This window comes from Taudactylus pleione, unplaced genomic scaffold (assembly GCF_031769625.1).
Source record: "Taudactylus pleione unplaced genomic scaffold, aTauple2 ptg000194l, whole genome shotgun sequence".
In the NCBI taxonomy this organism is placed as follows: Eukaryota; Metazoa; Chordata; class Amphibia; order Anura; family Myobatrachidae; genus Taudactylus; species Taudactylus pleione.
Window position 1 is genome coordinate 1,555,001 of NW_028284596.1, and position 23,099 is coordinate 1,578,099.

Sequence of the window (23,099 nt, forward strand, 5' to 3'; positions counted from 1 at the left end):
ACATAGGTAGAAGGAAAAATAACATAATTGCTCCCACATCTCAGGCATAGAAGTAAACGCGCATTATCACACGTATATACACAGATTTATGCATCTTATCACCATCAGGGCACACTAACACCAGCGCACACCTGCTGCAAATGTTACGCCCGGAGACCGGTGTATTTATGCTCCCATCCAATTCTGCCTTTGTGAAAACCCCCCGTGACGTGCCGGATAACGCACCTTCAGTTGCAGGTGCGTTTGAAATGCATATGACTCGGCGGTGCCCATGCTTGCGTGCATTTCATGGTAAAGCACTCGCAGATTGAAAATACGCAAGATACGCTCTGCAGAAAAGTACAGTCCTAATGCCGGGTACAAATGTATCATTCAGTACATCGGGCAGTGTGGGCACACGATATATCTGAATGACGTCATTCACAGATATATTACGTCGGCCGCGCAGCACAGCAGATCTGATATATCTTGTAGATATATATCGTGCACAACTGCTGGTGTGTATGGGAAACTGACCAACCCTTTATGCTGGTCGCAGGAACCGCCGACATTGACATCTTAACTGGGCGGGCAAATTTAAATGTCCGGTCAGCTGTGATGTCAGGCCAGACATATCGAGCGGCTGATTAGTACGTGTGTATGCTTACCAAATCAGTCGCTCGGTCGGCCGGACAGTCGGCCAGCCGTTGGGTCGGTCAGGTGTGTGCCCCACATAGCTTGGCATCAGGCCCTTTGTGTATACTGCCAGTGATAGCTTGAGTCAAAGAACAGTGATTGATATCACAACATAGTAATAGCAGTATCCAGCCCCACAGATTCCTTATTATCCTGTATATAAACCTTCCACATGTGAGAGCCAGGTGCCTGGTACTCGACTGCGGGAACAGAGTGTTACAGGAACACGCATTAGGCATGAGAGCCTGCACCTCTATAGAGAGAACGTGTAACTCAGATTGCTTTTATTGATCTCCACCACAGTGGATGTATTGTGTGAAATCCTCCTCCGCCTTATTTTCTGTCTGTGCGCTCATAATCAGTTTGTATATACTTATCTAGTTAGTGTCCGTGACAAATCCCAATTCAAGCCCACATCCCAAATACCTGCTGGATGATTACAGCAGCTTCTGACTTACATTTCCCCTATTACATTAATCCTGATTTGATGGGGGGGTTATGGGTCCATATGTCACATGGGCTTCATAAACACAGCTAAGGCACGGACGTCGTTTTATGGGGAAGAATGAGGATATTCCTGGGGTTCTGTTGTACCGGGATGGGGAAACCTGTCCTTTAAACTTTGTGAATACATTGGGGGATGTGACCCCTCGGCACAGCATGACCGTGTGTTTATATATTGCAGGTTTTCTTTTTCCACTGACATCAAATTTCTTCTCTAATTGTCAGTTTAATTAATTAATCAGCTCAGATTTTCTTCTGTGTGTAGATTACATTTGGTAGTATAAGAGGACACTTTGGAAAATACATAGCTAATATTCATAATGTGCCGCTAATAAGTGCACACAATGCGTCTGATACAGAGGTGAAAGGTCACCCCTTTGCTGAGCGGATTTACTGTATGTTCGCACTTAGGGCCGCCATGACATCAGTAGGGTACTGGGGAGGGTGTGTGGCCAAGGGAGGTGGAGTGGCTACATCCCGGCGCAATGAGGGGGCGTGGTCACTGCATAACAGACCTTCTGCTGCTGGTCGGGTCTCCAGATGTACTTCACCAACATCTACAGCTTACAGTCTCTGTGCTTCTGGCTGATCAACTGGAAGAAGTCCTCCCTAACTCCTTCACAGAGGATGCTCCATCTCAGGGTGCTGTTGGATTCTCAACAACAGAGGATCTTTCTAACAGCAGAAAAGATTTCCATTTTGACGATGCGGGTGCACAAATGCCTCCACAGTCGCTGAGTGTCCATTCACTCAGCAATGCAGGTACTGGGCTCCATGGTGTCGACATTCGACATGGTGGAGTATGCCCAGTTTCATTCCAGGCATCTACAGAGGTTAATCTTCTCCAGGTGGAATGGTTTGCCACATCAGATAGACACAGTCGATGGTGCTCTCTCCGGACGTGCGGCTGTCCCTGGCCTGGTGGCTACAGGCGACTCATCTCAACAAGGGGAGACCCTTTTGGATTCCGGATTGGGTCTTCCTGACGACGGACGCCAGTCTCCGGGGTTGGGGCGATGTGACAGGTCCACACTCTTTTCAGGGTTGGTGGACGGTGGAGGAGTCGGCCCTTCCAATCAACATATTGGAACTTCGCGCAGTCTTCCGGGCCCTACAGCAAGCCGGACTCGTACTTCACGGCAGACCCATGCAAGTCCAGTCCGACAACGCCACAACCGTGGCTTAAATAAACCGTCGAGGATTAACTCGAAGTTAGGCAGCAATGACAGAGGTGTCACGCATTCTGACATGGACGGAAAGGCATCTCCCGCCATATCGGCAGTGTTCATTCCAGGAGTTATCAATTGGGAAGTGGGCTTCCTCAGCCGTCACGACGTGCATCCCAGGGAATGGTCTCTTCACCAAGAAGTATTTCAGCTCCTAGTGGACAAGTGCGGTCTTCCTGACGTGGTCCTCATGGCCTCCCGACGCAATCACAAACTGCCAGTGTACAGGTCCAGAACAAGATGCTCCTCCTGGTAGACGCTCTGTCAGTCAAATGGACCTTCAGGTTTGTGTACCTGTTTCCTCCAATCTCCCTCATTCCTCGAGTAATTTGTAAGTTCAAGCAAGAGGGAGGCACAATCCTGCTGGTGGCTCCAGCATGGCCCAGATGTCACTGGTACTCGGATCTTCAGCATCTCTCCATTGACACTCCGTTGCTGTTGCCTCAAAGTCCGGACCTGTTGTCTCAAGGTCCTTGCCTTTACCTGGACATGGGGAATCTGTCTTTGATGGCGTGGCTCTTGAGACATGCCTCCTAAGGTCCAAGGGTTTTTCCGGGTCTGTGGTTAACATCATGCTAGAGCACGGAAGCCAGCCTCTGCCCAGATTTACCACAGAGTGTGGCATACTTATTTTGACTGGTGTTGTCCCAGAAGTTATGATCCCCAGGTGTTTCGGATATCCAGAGTGTTGGCATTCCTGCAGGCGGGTTTAGATCTTGGTCTCCGCCTTGCCTCACTGAAGGGTCATGTTTCTGCTCTGTCAGTGTGGTTCCAGAGAAAGATTGCTCCTCTCCCTGATGTCCGCACTTTCCTGCAAGGGGTCCTTCGCATTCAGCCTCCCTTTGTCCCTCTGGTGGCTCCTTCGGTCCTCCATTTCAACCCTTGGGCTCAGTGGATCTCAAATGGCTTACAGCTAAGGCTGTTTTTCTTCTGGCTATTGCTTCCGCCAGAAAGTTATCTGTCAGAGTCCCTCACCGTCCCGCCGGCTTCCTCTGACTTCCCGGGCAGTCGGGTGGCTGGTGCGGCGATGTGGGAGGTGCTGAGCATTCTCCCTGATGCTAGTGTGTCAGGACGGCCTTGTGCGCGGGGATCGGAGTCTCTGTCATGGGCGCCGCCATGACACTTCCTTCTCTGATTAGCCTCCCTTCCCTGATAGTCTGGCCGGTCAGCTGACGCTGAGGACCTATCAGTGGGCTTCCAGGGGTATATATCTGGCTCCTGTGTATCAGGTAGTTGCCTGAACAACCATTGTCGCTGCTAGCGTTACTAGTGGTCTCTCGTTCCAGGTTCCCTTGCTTCCAGTGATCTATCCCTGTGTGCAGCTATATCGTCCATCTCACCAGTGCTTTACCACCTCAGCCTGTGTGCAGCTATATCGTCCATCTCACCAGTGCTTTACCAGCTCAACCTGTGTGCAGCTATATCGTCCATCTCACCAGTGCTTTACCACCTCAGCCTGTGTGCAGCTATATCGTCCATCTCACCAGTGCTTTACCACCTCAGCCTGTGTACAGTTATATCGTTCATCTCATCAGTGCGTTACTACCTCGCCTGTGTGCAGTATATCTCCATTCCACCAGTGCGTTACCACCCACGCCTGTGTGCAGTATACTATCCATGTCACCAGTGCTTTACCATCACAGCCTGAGTGTAGTTATATGCACCCATCTCTCCAGAGTCACCATCTCTGCTGGTCCCAGCACCACTACCCACCTCTTTACTGGACTCTGTGGTCTCTACCCACTTGCTACAGTATTGCACCGTGGTGCACTCCTTCTAACCGGCAACCCAGTAGAGTGTGTCCGTAGTGCCCACGTCCTTGTACCTCAAGTACTGTATCCCGAACTAGGGGTTCCACCCCTGTCCTCACGTGCCTCCTACTGGCACCGACCCTTTGGGCCACTAGTGTTCGTCTCTCCTTTTTCCCGCAGGCTTTGGTCACCTAGTCAAAGGACCGCAACCTGCTTACAAGGTGCAGCTCAAGCCCATATCCCGATTGGTGGGGTCACTGGCGAACACCATCTCATGGGTTAGACTCCGCACCTTTGACTAGGTCTCACCAACGACCAAGACCCGTGGATGCGGAGGTCGTACATTCAGGCCCCTCGCCTCCGTTTCCTCCCGCAGCCTCAGGCCTCAGCTTTCAGAAACCCGCCTCCCAGCGTGACAGTTATCAGACTTGGGGGCTCTCTCTTGTCTCGCTCCATTCCTGATTTTTCACCAAGACAGGCAGTGCTTCGGACTCGCCCTGGGTTCCTTCCTAAGGTGGTGTCCAGTTTCCACATTAATGAGTAAACTGTTGTACCGGCCTTTAACTCTCCTGACCTCTCGGCAGGTAAGGCCTCCTTGGATGTGGTAGAGCACAAATAAGGAATCCGACTTCCGAAGGGTGCTGGTACGGTCCACATATACCCTGAGGGCACATGTGGACCATACCAGCTCCCTTCGGATGTCAGATATTTGTGCTCTATGGATTCCACAAGAAGGGATGGCCAGCCAATAAACAAACTTTGGCTAGGAGGATTCGCATGACGATATCTGAGGCTTACACTCTTGAGGGCCATCCTGTACCACCCTCTGTTACTGCTCATTCTACTCTGTCTGTGGGTCCTTCGTGGGCAGCTCGCTGTGGCGCCTCAGCTGTTCAGCTTTGTAAGGCGGCCACATGGTCCTCTGTCCATACCTTTGTGAGGTATTATGCATTTGATACCTTCGCATCTCAGGATGCTTCCTTTGGGCGGCGGATTCTCCTCTCTGCACAGGAGCCTCCCCACACTTAAAGGGACTGCTTTGGGACATCTCCAAGGTATCCTGTGGATCCCTATGGACCCTGATGTAGAAAATTAGAGATATGGTAAGAACTTACCTTTGTTATCTCTCTTTCTACGAAGTCCATAGGGTCCAAAGGGCACCCACCCTGTCGCACCTGTGCTTCGGCAGGGCCTTGCTATGGTCACCAGTTTTCCGTCTCCTTTTTCTATGAGAGTGAGATTCTTGTGTGGTCGACTTTCTTCTCTCTTTTTTTCTCCTCTTCCGGCCTATGTCTTGTTACGTAACTGAGGTGCCTTGACCTGGGGGTGGGGTATAGAGGGAGGTTTGGTGCATCCTGGGAGGTCAAAGTTTACTGCGTAAAGGTGCCCGGATAACCTCAGCAACACCTATACCCCTGAGGAGGCCCATATGGGGTGAGCCTTTTTTTGGCGTAGGGTCCATGGGGCTGGTCTGGCTGGGGCTCCTCAGGGCATCACCACTTAATACACATAGTTGCTTTTCACATCACCTTTTATGTTTGTTTATTATTCATGTATTTTTTCACATATATTTTAACCTCTCATTCCACACTTATTGATTACTCGCAAACATCTATACTTTACACTGCACTGTCACTCTTTTTTCATTTTCGTGTGATGCCCTGGGGGGGTCCTGGGCTGGACGGTTTTTTTGGGGTGCACTGCGCCCCGGACGTGAACCCCTTAGTGTTAGGGACTGCTAGTAACAGAGAAGCTGTGACGTGGCCTAGCAGCCTCCCATGTATTTGGAAATGCATGCAACCAATATCTCTGAAGTTCTGTTACCATATAGTGTTCATATATTGTTGCAGGTATTATTCAGTGTGCTGACGAACAATAGGGGGTTAAACCCCCCTCCTTTTTCTACATTGTCATTACTCACTGACACATTTCCCGGTCACCCAGCAGGTGCACAGGTGTATTCATTACTCACTGACACATTTTGAAAGTTCCACAGGTGGAGATAATTATTTCACTTGTGGTTCTGTGAGGAGACCTGGAAAATATGCACTGTTTGGGGTCCTGAGGACTGAGGAGCTCATTCAGAGCCGCTCGGTAGATGCGATCGCTCGCCCCCAGCGTAGGCACATTCGGTTAAGTGACGGCATGGCAGGCGCTCGCTCGGAAAGGCATAAGCACGCCCACTTTGTCTTGGCGAGCGATCACTTTGTGTTATAGACGCCCATTAGCGCACTTCATCTCCAGGAAGTACTGTATATTAAAACATTGGTACATCGAGGACCATCGGAAGGGATCGCAGCGCTTGTGGTTGCCTTACCTTACCGCAAGCACTGCGAGGAATTCTGTGTAAAAAACAGGCAGGTGACGTGTACTATGACGCTGGCTCTTAATTATGCACGCCTCTGAAACGGCGTTGAAACACTCAGGCACGCCTGCGTTCGCTCCTCCACTCTCCCGTTATTAGGGTCCTGCCCCTGTTACCACCCACAAACGGCCTCTCCTGTCACTCATTTCACTGGGCTGTCTTTGCTGGGCGAGTGAGCGGATTGCGATCGCTCCGAGTCATTCGCGCACGCACAGAGTGAAGCATGCACGGTCGCTTACCATCGGCTGCGTACGAGCGAGCGGCCGCTTGCGAATGGGTCTGAATGAGCTCCTGAGTTTGAGGACCTGTGAAATATGGTGATAGACATGTGATAAGTATGTTCTCTTTATAGCATACATTGTTGATTACTCTCACACTTTCCTTGTCTGTATATAGGGCCTGATTCATTACGGATCACTATTGTCAATCGCAGCTGCGATTACCCACGCAGGTCCACTGCGAAAACGTGCTAATGTTTGCAATTGCAGTGCCGTCGCAACCTAACATAACGGAGGCCCACATTACCATACTCACATCCGTAATACTTAGCAAGTCTGCAAAACCACCGGTAACATGGAGGACCATCGCAGCCTCACGCACACTCGCACAAGGTCAGACCTTACTCAGGAATCGCTAACCTCATCGCACGCTGTGATAGCCCAAGCTGCGTATGGCAACAGAGGGGCTAATTTATGCACGCCCCTGTAACGGCGTCCAAACGCACTGGCACGCCTACGTTTTGCTGCCCCCCCGCGCATTTATGCATGCGCAGAGAACAGCAATCAGCCGTCTGTGTGCATAATCACAGATGCGATCGGTAATGAATCAGGCCCTTAGACTACACGCACTACCGTCCTTCGCCATTTACATGACAATACACCTGTGACTGCATAATAACCACACTAACATTACTGTATCAACTGTACATGCCATAGAAAACTCATAATGATAAATGAAGATGAAGGCGGGGCTGCCGGCACAGTTGCCAGCATATGGACTTGTGTCAGCCCCAAATTAATTAATGAATTCAGTATGGATGATACAATATCTGTACTTGATATATACAGGGCCTGATTCAGAGCCGGACGCTATTTGCGGACGGTCGTTCTAAAAAAGGGGCCGGCTATTTAAATTGAGCCCTCGCTCTTTGCGGTGTGTTGACGCCTCTATGTCTGAGCGAGTGAATGAAAAATGCGCTCGCTATTTTGTAAAGACGCCCCTTTGTCGTTCGCATCACACGTCATATCCGGTATTTATTTGATTAATCGGGTACATCCAAAGGCATCTGAACTGCTCGTAGTGCTTGTGGTTGGATTTTCTTACCGCTATCACTGCGAGCAGTTCAGGCTAAAAGACAACCAAGTGACGTGGTCGATGACGCTCCTTTACTAATTATGCACACCCATAAAACGCCCTTTTTACCGTTAGGCATGCCTGCGTTCGGATCTCCACTCCCCCGTTTTCAAGCGCCTTCCCCTGTTACCACCCACAAACGGTACATTCTGTCAATCAAATTAGCAGCCCCTCGCTGTTTTGCAAGCGCACAATTTCCGACTGCAATGACTGGTTTGCGCATGCGCATTACGACCCATATGCATGCGCAGTTGTGCGAACGTCGCTCAGAGCGAACGAGCGGCCGCTTACGAGCGGCTCCGAATCAGGCCCTCTGTGTGCAGGTGATGTTTCTCACTATGCTTTGTATGAGTCCTTTTACTCTCTGTGTAATATCTTTGCTGTTGCTGTTCTGCCTTTCCTACCGTGCTTTTTATGTCTTCCTTCTGTCTAATTCCTTTTATTAACACTTACATGCCTGCATGTCCCCCTTCCTTTCCTTTCCGTATCTTTGTGTCCCTGTTTCATGATGTAGAGAGTACAGCGCATCCCCTAGTGGTGTAGGGGCAGATACTCACTGCTCCTTTTCCATAAGTGAAGAAAAAGTGGAGAAAGTTTGTGGTGTTTAAGCCATAGGGCCGTATTCAGGGTCTCATTCAGACCCGCTCGCAAGCACTGAGCGCTTGCAAGTCGATGTTGAGGTCCTGCGCACGCACAGCGGCCGCACTGTGCGTGCGCAAGATCCGGAGCGAGAGAGAAATGCTCTCACTCCGGGGCTCACTACAAAAGGGGCGGCTGTCGATGGTGATCGACAGCTCGCACCGTTTTGTAGGCGGGGCCGGGGGGTGGCTACACAAACGGAGGCTTGTTGGGCTTGCGGAAGACGAGACCCTACCACAAGGGTCTCGTCACAAGCTCCGATGGTCGCGATGATCTTGACCATCGCGACCATCAACCTGGCCACTCGCTAAAGCTGTGGGTGTTCACCCACAGCTTTGCGGGCGGCCAGGAGGCCGGCTCATTAAAGAGAAGCGGCCGCCCTCATTCAGAGCGAGCGCTCGCATTTTGAAAAAGCAAAAAGTGGAGGGACAAGCATAAAAACTAGCAATATAAACTTTTTGGGGGTCTGCAAGGATGGGTCAAGTGTTTTTTTGTTTGCAGGTGCATGCAACAGGTGCATTTTTCATGTTTTTTTAACTTCACTTTAGAGAATTTAAAATATGCTATCACCCATTTTCAAGTACCCCAAATTTGACAGGATTACTTATTTTCACCAAAGAATACTGTGTAATGCCATTCTTCATCACTTGTGCAAAGACGCTAATTAGAAGCTATTGAACCAACTTAAGTATGCCAATTAGCTTTATTAGGGCTATTCGGGCACATCTACTGTACATTGATCCCAAATGTTAGTGCATCTTTTTGGGGGGTTCAGGCTGATTTCCCCATTTCTGACAGCACTTTCCACCTGTTTCGACTTCGTGGCTTGCCGTTTTTAGCGTGGTTTGGAATTGAATAGGTTGAATAGCGGGGGCGAGCACGATAGGTTATCGCGTCCAAAACACGCGATGTAGGCAGAAAGTCAGGCAGGCAAAACTATATCGCGGACGCAAAACTAATTGAATACCGCCCATAAGGCCTGATTCAGACCCGCTCGCAAGCGCATAGCGCTCGCAAGCGGGTCGATGGCCGGGCAGTGCGCACAAGCAGCATGCGCACTGCTCCGGGGCTCGCTACAAATGGGGCGGCTGTCGATGTTGATCGACAGCTCACCCCATTTTGTAGGCGGGTCGGGGGGGGTGGCTTGCCAAACGGAGGCGTTCCCAAAGGAACGCCTGCCGTTTGGGGGAGGCCCTACTGACATCACTCGTGATGTCAGTAGTAAGCTTCCTGCTCTATTGGAGCAGGAAGCTCACTGGGGCTTGCGGCAGATGAGACAATACCACAAGGGTCTTGTCGCAAGCCCGATGGTCGCGACCGTCACCTGGCCACTCGCAAAAGCTGTGGGTGGTCACCCACAGCTTAGCGAGCGGCCAGAAGGCCGAACAAAGAAAAAAAATGCCCTTCAGACCTGCAAGCTGCCTCTGGGTCTGAATCAGGGCCATAGTCTGAAGCTAATAAAATAACATATATATTTATATATGATCATTGTCAATTATGCGATTTGATATTGTGGGAGACGCTAACTCCATTGTGACTGCATCTTTGTGTGTAGCAGTAGCCATAATTCATGCTAATGCCGTACAAAGACACACCATCGGGCATACATCGGTTGCACCATTGAACTTCTGAGTAACTTTGTGGCTACTCAGAATGTCTATCGGAAATTAAGCCATCGAGGCCAATGGAACTACATGCAAAGACACACTCGCTGGCTTCGACACATTCACAAAATGCTCGCGTTAGACTAGCCACACCTGCTACGGTACCTCCCATAAACACACTGACTGTCAATCACTCTGCGTCCAAACACTGACCACCGTCTATAAACCATTGCGACATATGCACAATGCAACTTGCAACACATGCCAAGTATGATGAGTTTTTTTAACCTGTAATTTTGTTAAACTGCAATTATTTCTGATAGTCATTATGTTTTATATTTATATTCTTTAGCAAGCATTGTAACTTTCCTCATCATATTAAGCTCCATATAATAATGTTCTGTCTTTATGTTCTTAACAATTCATATGTCAGTTTTGTTTGGTTGGTTTTGCTTGGTTGTTTTAAACGTCACATTTAAGTGAGATAACTGCTTGGATTACAGTATATATAAAATAGAATGAATTTGTATAATCCTTGAGACCAGTACATTTGGAGACCATTGGCCCAATGCTTTTAACTTCTTGAGAGAGTTCACACTTCTGTGTAGTCTCAATGATGCATATGTTTTACTATTTTACTTTTCCGGCCCATCTATATAATCCAACTTCTGGGATTAGCTGTTTAGTTTTATTTTATTTTCTTTGGAAGACCAATAAATAAACAAGTACAGTACTTATAGTGTGACCTTACCATGGGTGCTTACAGGTCCTCTAATTACTTTTATTAAAAAAGTGGAAATGCCAGACAGCCTGATCGACTTTTTATTCACTTCGCGTCTCTATGTTCGCAGTTCCCAGCATTTGCTGTAGCAGAAGACGCAATGACCGGCGCCGTAATCACGACTCTGACAGCGATTGACGAGGACAAAGAGATGGAGAATAAACTTATAGAGTTTTCTATCCTGACTGGGAATGAAGAACAAACCTTTGGCTTTAATGTGGATCAGGGACAAAACACTGCGACCATCTCCCTTCAAAAGGTAATTACCCAGCCGTGGCAACCGCTTTTCTTATAATTGTGGTTTTCACCATAAATGAGGAAACAATACAACATACAGGAACATGTGACGAACCTATTGTAGTAGCACATAGGGAAACATTCGTATCGCTTGAAAACACAGTAAAGAGTTTGTGCGGGGAGGGCTTGTGGACAGCCCAGCACCGCCGTGACTAATAACTGAACCCCTATCTGAGAGCCGTCCTGCCCCCTGGCCACCCTAGAAGGAACTCTAGCAGGAGGCCATACTCAGACAAAAAATCTGTACTTACCATTGGGCTGGCGCAAATTTCGTTGGTGGGATCGATAGTGGCGTCTGAAAGCACACCAGGCAATATTACAGCATCTATGGATGCCGAAAGTGGGCGTCTCAGTCCTTGCACATTTATACACACGGATGTACACCGGGAAAGGCTCTGTAGTGGTATTTGCATAAAGTCGCAGGCGAGCGACTTAAAAGAGATGCTGCTGGGTCTGTAACCTCCTCTATTAGGCCCAATGTGCGTCACCTTTAAACGAGTGTGCAATTCTCCAATCAGAGGGTTTTTCACCTGTAGTGAGCGTGATACACGCTCAGTCTGATGTGAAGTCACAGTGAAGTTTATTATGTTTATTGTGTAAGAAAAGACATATGGACTTAGGGGTATATTTACTAAAGTTTGGGTTTTAAAAAGTTTAGATGTTGCCCATAGCAACCAACTCTTACATTGTTTTTAACACTTAAGGGGTCATTAGCGCAAAGCCTGCAGTCTGTGAGACCAATCTGTGACAAAGTCTCTGTGACGAAACGCGTTGGGTACCCTGCCATGCTCTGGTGGATTTACTCTGGTGATATTGATGGGTGATCTTTGCAGGATGGGACTAATGGCATTTGTTTTGCCCGTTATCACTATTATCCAGATAAGCTGTTATTTATATGCTTCTTGTGACCATGGTTTGTGTTCATTTTTAACTAAATTAGTTTATTATAACAATGGTGATGCACTAGTGAGTTAATTCTTCTATTAGTGGCCAGTTGGTGGTACCAGAAGTGGGGTGGATATGGCCTTGCATGGATTCCTGAGTGTTCCTCACTAATCAGATAAGCTCTGTGAATAAGATTTAATACGTTACGTGCAGATGTATCTACTTTTCATACTGTGCCTGAATATGGGGCACTATTCGCGCTCCCATGTTTTTGTTTCATGTGTGTTGCTCAACTTTTTATTAGCTACATTCCGCAGCTGTAGAAATTGCGCGTACGCCTTTTTCTTGGACGTCCTGTCCCTATGCAAAGGAATTAAGCTAAAATGGTTTGCAGCAGCAGCGAGTGTTATACTGGACAATGTTATGGAGAATGCAGGACTGCACAGATTCAATCCTATGTCTTATCTCTTCTCCTCTGTGCTAGTTACCGTCCTGCATGCGCTTCGGCCTTTAGCATATAGTACAGTATTCAGGCCGTGGCCACTAGGCAGCCCCCAAGTGCTTTCCTGGACATAATGTCCAATTGTAGTGATTTCTTTGTAATTCATAACCGACAGTGTAGCACTATCCAGGAATAGGTAGCAGTTCTTATTTTAGGACATAACGTCCTGGAAATGGGTTGGGTACAGCATCCCGACAGTCAGAATGCCGGTAGCGGGATCCCGGCGGTGAAATTGCCAGCGAATTTCAGTAAGTATTAACTAACTCTTAGGCTGGGTACACACGTAAAGATTTTCTGTCCAACCATCCAACTAGTTGATTGGTTGGAATGAAAATCTGGTAACGTATGGGAGTAACTGATGATCAGTAATTTGCTCCCAAACGCCGGAAAATGGACAAAAACTGTTGTTTGAACAAATAGTTTAGATCAAACATTTAACAAACTTGTCTGACGTCATTTTCATCTGTTTTCTGGCATTTAGGAGCAAATTGCTGATCATCAGTTACTCCCATACGTTACCAGATTTTCATTCCAACCAACCAACTAGTTGGATGGTTATACAGAAAATCTTTACGTGTGTAACCAGCCTTACCCTAACCCACTCCGCCCGCAGCCTTACCCTAATACCCCCCCGCAGCATTACCCTAGCCCCCTCCGCATCCTAACCCACCCCCCAGAAGCCTATCCCTAACCCACCCACAGCCTATCGCCTCCACAGCCTTACCCTAACCCTCCCCCCTGGAGTCTAACCCTAACCCCCCCTGCAGTCTAACCCTACCCACTGTGCAGCCTAACTCTAACTCCCCCCCCGCATCCTAACCCTAGCCCCGCCCCCCCAGCAGCCTAATCCTCCACACTGCAGCCTAACTCTAACTTACCCCCCTCCCTGCATCCTAACCTTAGCCCCCCCTGCAGTCTAACTCTACCCACTGTGCAGCCTAACTCTAACCCCCCTGCATCCTAACCCTAGCCCCACCCCCCCAGCAGCCTAATCCTCCACACTGCAGCCTAACTCTAACACCCCCCTCCCTGCATCCTAACCTTAGCCCCCCCTGCAGTCTAACTCTACCCACTGTGCAGCCTAACTCTAACCCCCCCTGCATCCTAACCCTAGCCCCGCCCCCCCAGCAGCCTAATCCTCCACACTGCAGCCTAACTCTAACTCCCCCCCCTCCCTGCATCCTAACCTTAGCCCCCCCCAGCAGCCTAACCCTCCACACTGCAGCCTAACTCTAACTTCCCCCTCCCCCGCATCATAACTCCTCCGCAGCCGCCTAATGCCCCCTGCAGCCTCACCCTACTCCCCCCCCCCCGCTTCCCCTTCCCAGAGCCTAACCTTGAGCCTCCCCTCCTGTAGCCTAAACCTGACCCTCATACTTACTGTTAGAAGTTGTCGGCATTCTGACTCGTCAGGATGCCTCCGCCAGTATTGTTAGTGTCAGCATTTCTAACTGTCAACATGCCGACTACATCCCCAAGAAATAATGTACATGGCTTAATCGGTTGCTATATAAAGTATTGGTCCCCGAATGCTACAATAAAAGCTGATACTTTAGTTGTGAAATACTCCGAGCTGCAAGCTTCTGTGGGGGAGATAACTCCCCTTACTACTAATATCTGCTTTACACTGTATATCCAGAGAATAATACATTATATATGCAGTAACCTATGCCCACACCTTTGTGAAAATAAACTCTGCTCATAGGCTAATATGTTACCCTGCCCAATTTAGTATTTATCTTTAATCTGTCCCATTAAAAGAACCAGCATGCGGAGCCTGATTACTCGGCTTCTGTACATTCGTTACATTGTACTGTTGTGTTTCTCTCTTTTTAAGGAATATCCCCACCAAATGGCTGCTTTATGTTCCTTTCAAACGTTGCCTAGAGTGCTGCTCTTTCCCTCTACCCCTCTTCGGCTCGAAATCATCGAAAACCTTTCTCTGCTCTCCACGTTCCCCGAGCCCCCGCCGCTTTTATGAAAGTACAAGGAATTTTAAAATGTTTTGTAGCTGCTTTCAACCTTTTAGGGTTCCTGTCAGCCGAGCTTCCTGCTGCACTAAATTGGCACTTTGGAAGGGTGAGGGGGCGGCTAGATCAAGGCTCCGGGTAAGGAGGAGGCGTTTTAGGGAGAGCGCCGTACTGTACTGTGAGATTTGCTGCATGTAACAGAAGCCTTTCGCATCGACTTATTGAACAGGAGCCCAGAGAAGTGCCTTGTGTTTGATTGGTTTGTGGCTGATCGTTCTGTATCACATGGGGTTAATCCATCAGTCTCCTTTCTGCACAGCCAAGAGAAGAGAGATTGAAAATTGTGACATTTTCCCCCACGCACCAGAGCGACAACACAAAGGCAGAGTTCTAGGCTGTGCGCCTTTTTTAACCAGTTGTTGATGAAATATCACGGAGGATAGTTTCCTGAGGGTCATGGCTCCTCAAACTTTCTTTCAGAGTCCAGAGTTCACAATGGGCCTGACACAGGGCTGCGCCTTTTGGCGGTCGTCTGTCTACGACTTTATGCAGATGCCGCTGCAAAGTTCTTCTCTCTGCGTATGAATGTGCAAGGACCGAGACGCCCACTGTCACTGTCCATAGACGCCGTTATTTCGCCTGGCGCGTCTTTAAACACCACCATCGGTCGCACCATTGTAAAGCCCTCTGGCAGGTGCAGATTTACGGTATGAGTGTGGCCTCCAAAGCGAACGATTGAGTGTCTGAGCACGCAAACACTTTAGCAACACGCCCATAAGCCGGACAATCTCCGTGCATCTGTTTAGTCACCTCCCAGTCACTGGCCAGCACTTTTCCAAGACGTCTCAATCGCAACAGCGCCTTGGTGCAATGCACTGAGGACCTCATTCAGAGCCGGTCGCACAGAGCGTGCGGTCGGTCTGAATGAGGGGAGGACGTCTTGAATTTTCAAGACGTCCTCCTTTGCGGTGGTAAGGCTGTGGGTTAACACCCACAGCCTCACGACCGCCTAAGGTGATGGTCAAGACCATCGCGACCATCGGGGCTTACGACGAGACCCTAGGGTAGGGTCTCCCTTGTCGTAAGCCCCGGAGAGCTTTCGGCTCTGTCTGAGCCGGAAGCTCTCCACTGACATCACGGTAGGCGTTGCCATGGGAACACCCCCCATTTGGGCTGCCACCCCCCTGGCCCGCCTTCCAAACAGGGCGAGCTGTCAATCAACATCGACAGCTCGCCCCCTTTGGATCGAGACCCGCTACGACCGGTGCTGTCGGTCATAGTGGGTCTCACGCATGCCCGTCGTGCGCATGCTCTGTGGGGGGCCATCGACCCGGTCCGAGCGCATCGGCGCTAACGACCGGGTCTGAATGACCCCCTCTGTGTGATGCATGCCAGTAGGAGTTTTTAGGGATTTTGATATCACCGCTGATATTAGCAACTGCGTTGCTGTGCGTATAAGCAGAATAGCGATCCTAGCTGAATCAGGCCCTGGGTCTCTTATCACATTTGTCATTGCCTGTGATGTCACTTGCTCCTAGCCCAGTGCTCGATCATTGCAATACCTACTTGTTTGTATGTGACTGCATTCTGGGCGGCATTCTCGTTGCCTAGACCCTTGCTGCTGCTTTCACCACGTTCCCTGGATTCTCCCTGCCTTCTGCTCCATCTGTGTTCTGCCTTACGTGACCTTGACCCCAATCTTGCCCATTGACTTTGGCCTGATTGAGTGGTGGACACTAGTGCAGTAGAGTCTCAGCCCTTACTGTGAATTTATGCTAATGCCGCAGCCGAAGGGATGTCTACTGAGACGCTCACCGACTGTGGCTGTAGTCCGCTGTTGTGCGCACATTGAGCGGGCATCGGCCGCACCACCGGATATTAGGGCAACCCTATGGTTCCTCAGGATCTACGACGGTACATGGCCGCCGCTGCCAGTGGAACTGCATCTACTGACGCAGTACCTGACTCCTGCATGCCTCCGACATGCCCGCCAACGAAAGTCACCATCCAGTCACCGCTCAGGAATGCTTATTGGAATTGCATGGATCTCCGTGCAATTCTGATCTGCATCCCCGGCTGTAACTTAGACACGTGCGCAGATTTAACATCAGGACAATGCGCTCTCCTCTGTATTAGGTACTATTCCCTTAGTATTCTCCCAACCTGCCACCCTCAACGATGTACTGGCCTCTGCCCATAGCTCCTGGATTCACCTAGTCTGCTGTTATGTTATGGCGCTGCTGCCTACTGTGTAACAACCACACGTTCATCCTCTGCTCCCAGAAATCAGCATCCCATGAATTATACATCAGATACTGACACCCGCACCTGGTGACTGGCATAGCAGAGCAGTACAGGTACAGCTAGCACAAGGATTGGGCACTAGACCATCTCTAGGATGAAAGTGCTCCTACACTGCTGGTTACATAGGTTCTGATGCAGCAAGGAACGCAGCCGCGAATTCGCATGCAACCCGGCCGATGTTTGTGTTCCGAGCATGCGTATGCATTGCAGTGCGCTTGCGCGAACTTGCCACTGCGATCAGGGAAGCGATCGCAGTCTGGACCTGATTCAGCAAGGATCGCTGATGCGATCGCGGCAACAAGCGCGTACACAGTTCTGCTGCAAAATGACGTAAATGTCTGCGATTGCAGTGCCGCTGCCGCCGCACAATATAAGGACGCCCACTTCCCTTTACTCACATCCGTAATACCCTGCAAGTCTGGGCCAACATCGGTAACATCGAGTACCATCGGAGCCTCACGCACAATTAAGGCAGGTCAGACCTCACTCACAATCTTCTAAACTTCCTGTCGGTATCTAGAGCTCAGGCTGCGTATGTCGTCACAGGGGCTTAATTATGCACGCCCCTGTAACTAGCGTTCAAATGCACTGGCACGCCTGCGTTCGCACGACCACCCCCCGTCACCACCCACGAAGGGTACTTCCTGTCAATCACTCTGCGATGGGTCTGCGTATACACTGCGATCTCCTTGCCGTTCGCAGTAGCTAGTTCGCGCACTTGCACTGTGATGCATACGCATGTGCAGCTCGCAAATATCGTCCGACTGCGTGCGTCTTAGAACTTGCGATCATTGCTGAATCAGGCCCTCTATACGCAGACCCATCCAGCGTTGATTGATAGGAAGTGACCGTTTGGGGGGTGGTCAGTGAAACGGAGGCGTGCCAGGGCGCTTGAACGCTGTTAAAGGTACGTGCATAATTAATCCCCTGCGACCGAAGACGCAGCCAGAACTCTAGATGCACACAGGAAGTGGCCCAAATCCTGAGTGAGGTCAGGTCAACCACTATTATGCTAATGGGTTCAATGGTACTCGATGTTACCGATGTTTACGCTGTCTAGCGAGGTATTGCGGAGGTGAGTAAAGGGAAGGGGGCATCATTATGTAGTGCTGGGCATCTGAATTTTGCGCTGCGGTGGCAGTGCGATTGCATTCATTAGCATATTCTCGCAGCAGCCGGGTGCGTGCGTATGCAGACTTGCGTTCCTTGCTGAATCAGGCCCATAGTCCTCAATGGTTAGTCCCCAGAGCTTACACTCTATCATCCTGGGGATGTCACTCACCCTCATACTGGACCTCATTCAGAGACGGTCGTTAGTTGCAAGCGGTCGCACTGAACACCCACAGCTTAACGACCGACCAGGTTGATGGTCGTGATGGTGTTCACCATCGGGGCTTACGACCAGACCCTAAGGTTGGGTCTGGGCACTCGTATTCCCCAGGGAGCTTCCTGCCCTGAAAGAGCAGGAAACTCCCCACTGACATCACTGATGATGTCAGTGCGGCCGCCCCCAAAAAACGGTAGGCGTTCCTTACGCCTCCGTTTTGGAAACCATCCCCCCCCGGCCCACCTACAAAACTTTTGTAGAGAGCTCCAGACGACAGAGTTTCTCTGTCGCTCCGAGACTTGCGCGTGCTCAGGACTAACCATTGAGTCGGTTGCGAATGCATCGGCGCTTGCGACCGACTCTGAATGAGGTCCACTGTTCCCAGTTGTGTCAGGATCTTCTTCCCCCTGGTCTCTTATCTCTCTCCCTTAGTTGCATTTTTCATTGTTTGGTTTATTCTAATTTATGTCTAGATCATAGGATTGGGGACATCTTACATGTGCCACGTTTCTGCGCTTAAATGATTTAATCACATTGGTTTGAAATGCGGCAACAAATCACAATTTCCTGAGTCCTTGTTTTTAGGGAAGTTGATGGTAACAACCCCATTATCCCTGCATAAAGCTTAATGCCCCCCTGAAATCACCGTCCTTCCTCAGTCAGTCTCATTTTAGTAGTTATCACCTGCTAAACAAACAATATATTTCTTGCATCTGGTCCGTATTCAGCAAGAAACCCCACGATCCCCTTAGCTCCTCGCATTAGAACATAGGAAATGCTGCAGGTGCTGGAGCTCTCCATGGTACCCTGAAAGCTGACGCATTTCGCAAAGACAATTGTTGCAGTTGGCAGACACAATGTGGGAAGAGAATATATTACACTAGTGACCCTTATTGAACAAATGTCTCTCTTACAGGATCTGGATTATGAGCAAGTTCAAGAATACAACTTGACGATTGTGGTGAGGAATAGGGTGGAACTTTCTGGAGCGGAGTACGGTCCCAGCTCCACCGCCTCCATCCGCATCATGGTTATCGATATCAATGAGGCGCCGATATTTGCACAGAAGAAGTATGAGGTCCAAGTACCAGAGAATATACAGACAGGATCAGTAATACTGACAGTGGAGGCCTCTGATCCAGACATCTATCACCAGGCCAGTTTGCGGTAAGTGTCTATAGTCATCAGAACAGGATATGTAGGTGAGGACAGATTGCGTATTTATTAAGGTTCCGTGTGGACACCACGATCAGCCAATCAGAAGTGGCTTGATAGTATTACTGGTGACGTCATCATCACTGAGTATCTGTGTACCAGCACCTGCGAGAGACATACCTCCCTTCAGGCAGAATCTGGGGATGCGTCCATCCCTTACTGTACTCAATTTACTCTTACTTGCCCCGGTTCTACCTCCCCAGGCAGACAGAAGTCTATGATGCTCAAGGCTCAATAATTTTTTTAAATGGAAATATTTATGTTACACAACAAAGTGACATACATCCAGGGCCATAACGAATAGTATGTGAGCGGCGCCTTTGCCCAGGGCGCGGTTACTGTTCCGATGGCACCTGTCATGTGTGCCGTAGGCGGGGTTCCTGGCCCAGTGCACCTCCGCGCCCATCTACACCACTGCATACATAGATTAGACCCTTTATTTGGAAAGAGGAACCATGCCTGAAGGCTCTAACCCACTTTACTGGCCATGACACAAACCATTAGTCCTGGCCACAGGTCTGCATCAGAGACCTAGAGATCCTGCTCAAGAGCTGCCGATATACTCACACCTAGGGCCTCATTTACTAACGAGTTTTATCAACAAAACGAGTGATAAATGTCACTGTGTATGATAATGGTTCTCCAGCCAATCAGCTCCCAACTGTCATCTGTTAGAAAAATGACAGTTGGAAGCTGATTGGCTGGAGGCACCATTTATCATACACAGTGACAGTTGGGAGCTGATTGGCTGGAGGCACCATTTATCATACACAGTGACAGTTGGGAGCTGATTGGCTGGAGGCACCATTTATCATACACAGTGACAGCTGGGAGCTGATTGGCTGGAGCAGCATTTATCATGCAAAGTGACAGTTGGGAGCTGATTGGCTGGAGAACCATTTATCTTACACAGTGACAGTTGGGAGCTGATTGGCTGGAGGCACCATTTATCATACACAGTGACAGTTGGAGCTGATTGGCTGGAGCACCATTATCATACACAGTGACAGTTGGGAGCTGATTGGCTGGAGCAGCATTTATCATACACAGTGACAGTTGGGAGCTGATTGGCTGGAGGTACCATTTATCATACACAGTGACAGTTGGGAGCTGATTGGCTGGAGCACCATTATCATACACAGTGACAGTTGGGAGCTGATTGGCTGGAGCACCATTTATCATACACAGTGACAGTTGGGAGCTGATTGGCTGGAGCACCATTTATCTTACACAGTGACAGATGGGAGCTGACTGGCTGGAGCACCATTTATCGTACACAGTGACAGCTGGGAGCTGATTGGCTGGAGCAGCATTTATCTTACACAGTGACAGTTGGGAGCTGATTGGCTGGAGCACCATTTATCATACACAGTGACAGTTGGGAGCTGATTGGCTGGAGCACCATTTATCTTACACAGTGACAGCTGGGAGCTGATTGGCTGGAGCAGCATTTATCATACACAGTGACAGCTGGGAGCTGATTGGCTGGAGCAGCATTTATCATACACAGTGACAGTTGGGAGCTGATTGGCTGGAGGAGCAGCATTTATCATACACAGTGACATTTATCACTCATTTTGGTGATAAAACTCGTTATTAAATGAGGCCCTAGTAAGACTAATGCTAGTCCATCATGTAGAGTAGTGCAGGCATTCGGCATGAGCGTTTTCTCATATACGCCAACACTGTCACAACTTTTAAGTGCACTTCGCTGCTGTGACGGCCCATATAATACATAATACAGGTTTGGCGGACTCTGGTGCACAGTAATCCTCACCAAGACATTGATGAAGTCAGTTATAGTGTAGAAATGTTGCTTTTTAATTTTTTTATTTTTTAAGTAAGCATTATCTAATACACCCTGGAGACTAAGGATAGAGGGCCCTGATTCAGCAAGGAACGCAGTTGCTTAACCGATGCTCGGCCGATGGTTGCGTACTGCGCATGCATATGCATCGCAGTGCACGTGCGCAAACTAGCCACTGCGCTCAGGACTTCGAACGGGCAGGGCCACCGTCAGGGGGGGGGGACTGCCGGGACAGGAGTCCCGGGCCCCGACAGAGAGGGGGGCCCGCCCGCAATCCCGAGTCCCTGACCAGCGCCCCACCCGCTGCCCGTTCTGGCCCACCGGCACCGACTACCGCCATATAATAATACAGATTTTTTTTGGGGGGGAGACGGCGCGTGACGTCATGATGTCTCACTGCGCTGCTGAGGAGCTGCGTCGCATGAGGAGTAGGACTTGGACGGAGCAACAAGAAGGTAAGTGTGGTGGCTGGGGGCATAGGAGGGGACTGGGCTGGAAATGCAGAAGGGGGCTGACTAGTGACACAGAAGGAGGGCTGACTGGTGACACAGAGGGAGGGATGGGATGGAGACAGGTCTGGGCTGCAGACACAGAAGGAGGGCGGGCAGGAGACTCAATTGGGGCCTGGCTGGGAGGACACAGAAGGGGGGTTGGTTGGAACTGGAGAGACACTGCAGGGCTGGAGTCACAGAAACACTGGGTGGGGAGGGGGCCCTATCTATTTTGTCAGTACCAAGCCCCACAATTTGATGATGGCAGCCCTGGTGACAGGGGGTACGAACGAAGGCATGCCAGTGCGTTCCAACGCCGTTTCATGGGCGTGCATAAATTAGCCACTGCGAAACCAGACAATGTCTGAGATCTCATAGCGTGCGGTCAAGTAAACAATTCCTGAGTAAGGTCTGAGCTTCTCTAACTGTCCGATGTTACTCGATGTTACCGATTGTTTCTCTATGTTGGCCAAGTATACGGCTGTGAGTATGGGGAAGTGGGCGTACTTATGTCAGGCTCCTATCGCAATGCGAATGCACACATTTAAATAACACAGCTGATATTAGCAACGCAGATGCGTGTAAGCAGAATAGCGATCCGTAGTGAACAGGTCCTGCCTGAGAATTGCACCTTATATACATAGTAAGGGGAATCGTACTGTGCAGTTATTACAGATAGTGATCTGACACTGTCCCTGGAAAGTCAGGACGCTTGGCGACGACCCCTTAAGTGTCCCAGCCAGACTGCATCAGCAACCTACATTCATTGAGAAAATCTCAGCGTTGTACCAGGACATTTAATAACAGATCTGCAGTATTGCAGGAGTCAGCAGTTCCAGTTGTTATGTTACAGCAGGAACTGGAGCAACGCCAGGTAGCAGACATAGAAAGGACACTGATCAATAATGATATCAACACTTGGTGATTCTGTGTCTGCAAACTGTAAAAAAATCGAAACATTATCTTATCCCAGCTGAGATAAGGCCTGGGAATAATTCACACCTTATTTAATGCCTGCCCTGCCTGGACTATTAATGTTACTAGACATGTGGATACAGTTGATCTCTCTTATTTGTACAGTGATTAGTTACAGGTATTAATCCCTGATTGCACCCGAGTGATAATAAATGCAGTGTCCAGGCTTCTGCAAAGCACTGAGGACCTCACTACATGTGTGTGTGACTCTATTATTATAAAATTGTATCCTGATCTAAATTAGGTCATCACAAATGTTTGCGGTGCACATCAAACCTGCTTGTTAGGTGTGACAAGTACACGCGCTGCACTGACGGGATGTAAGAACACTGGGAACGGGGATGATTAATATGGTGGGTTGAGTGGGTGGGGAAAAGAGGGACAGGGAACTGCGGAGGGGGCTGAGCGGCTGAGGTCCCGGGTCCATT

General features: G+C 49.4%; 1 protein-coding gene across 1 annotated transcript in view; it reads left to right on the forward strand.

Moving 5' to 3' along the window:
* The window catches only part of CDH16 (cadherin 16), a 186,778-nt gene that overhangs the window by 94,995 nt on the left and 68,684 nt on the right, over window positions 1-23,099 (forward strand). Inside the window, exons 11-12 of the mRNA XM_088476787.1 lie at window positions 10,969-11,157; window positions 19,100-19,350. Coding sequence (XP_088332913.1) covers window positions 10,969-11,157; window positions 19,100-19,350 — 440 coding nt within the window. The remainder of the gene's footprint in view (window positions 1-10,968; window positions 11,158-19,099; window positions 19,351-23,099) is intronic.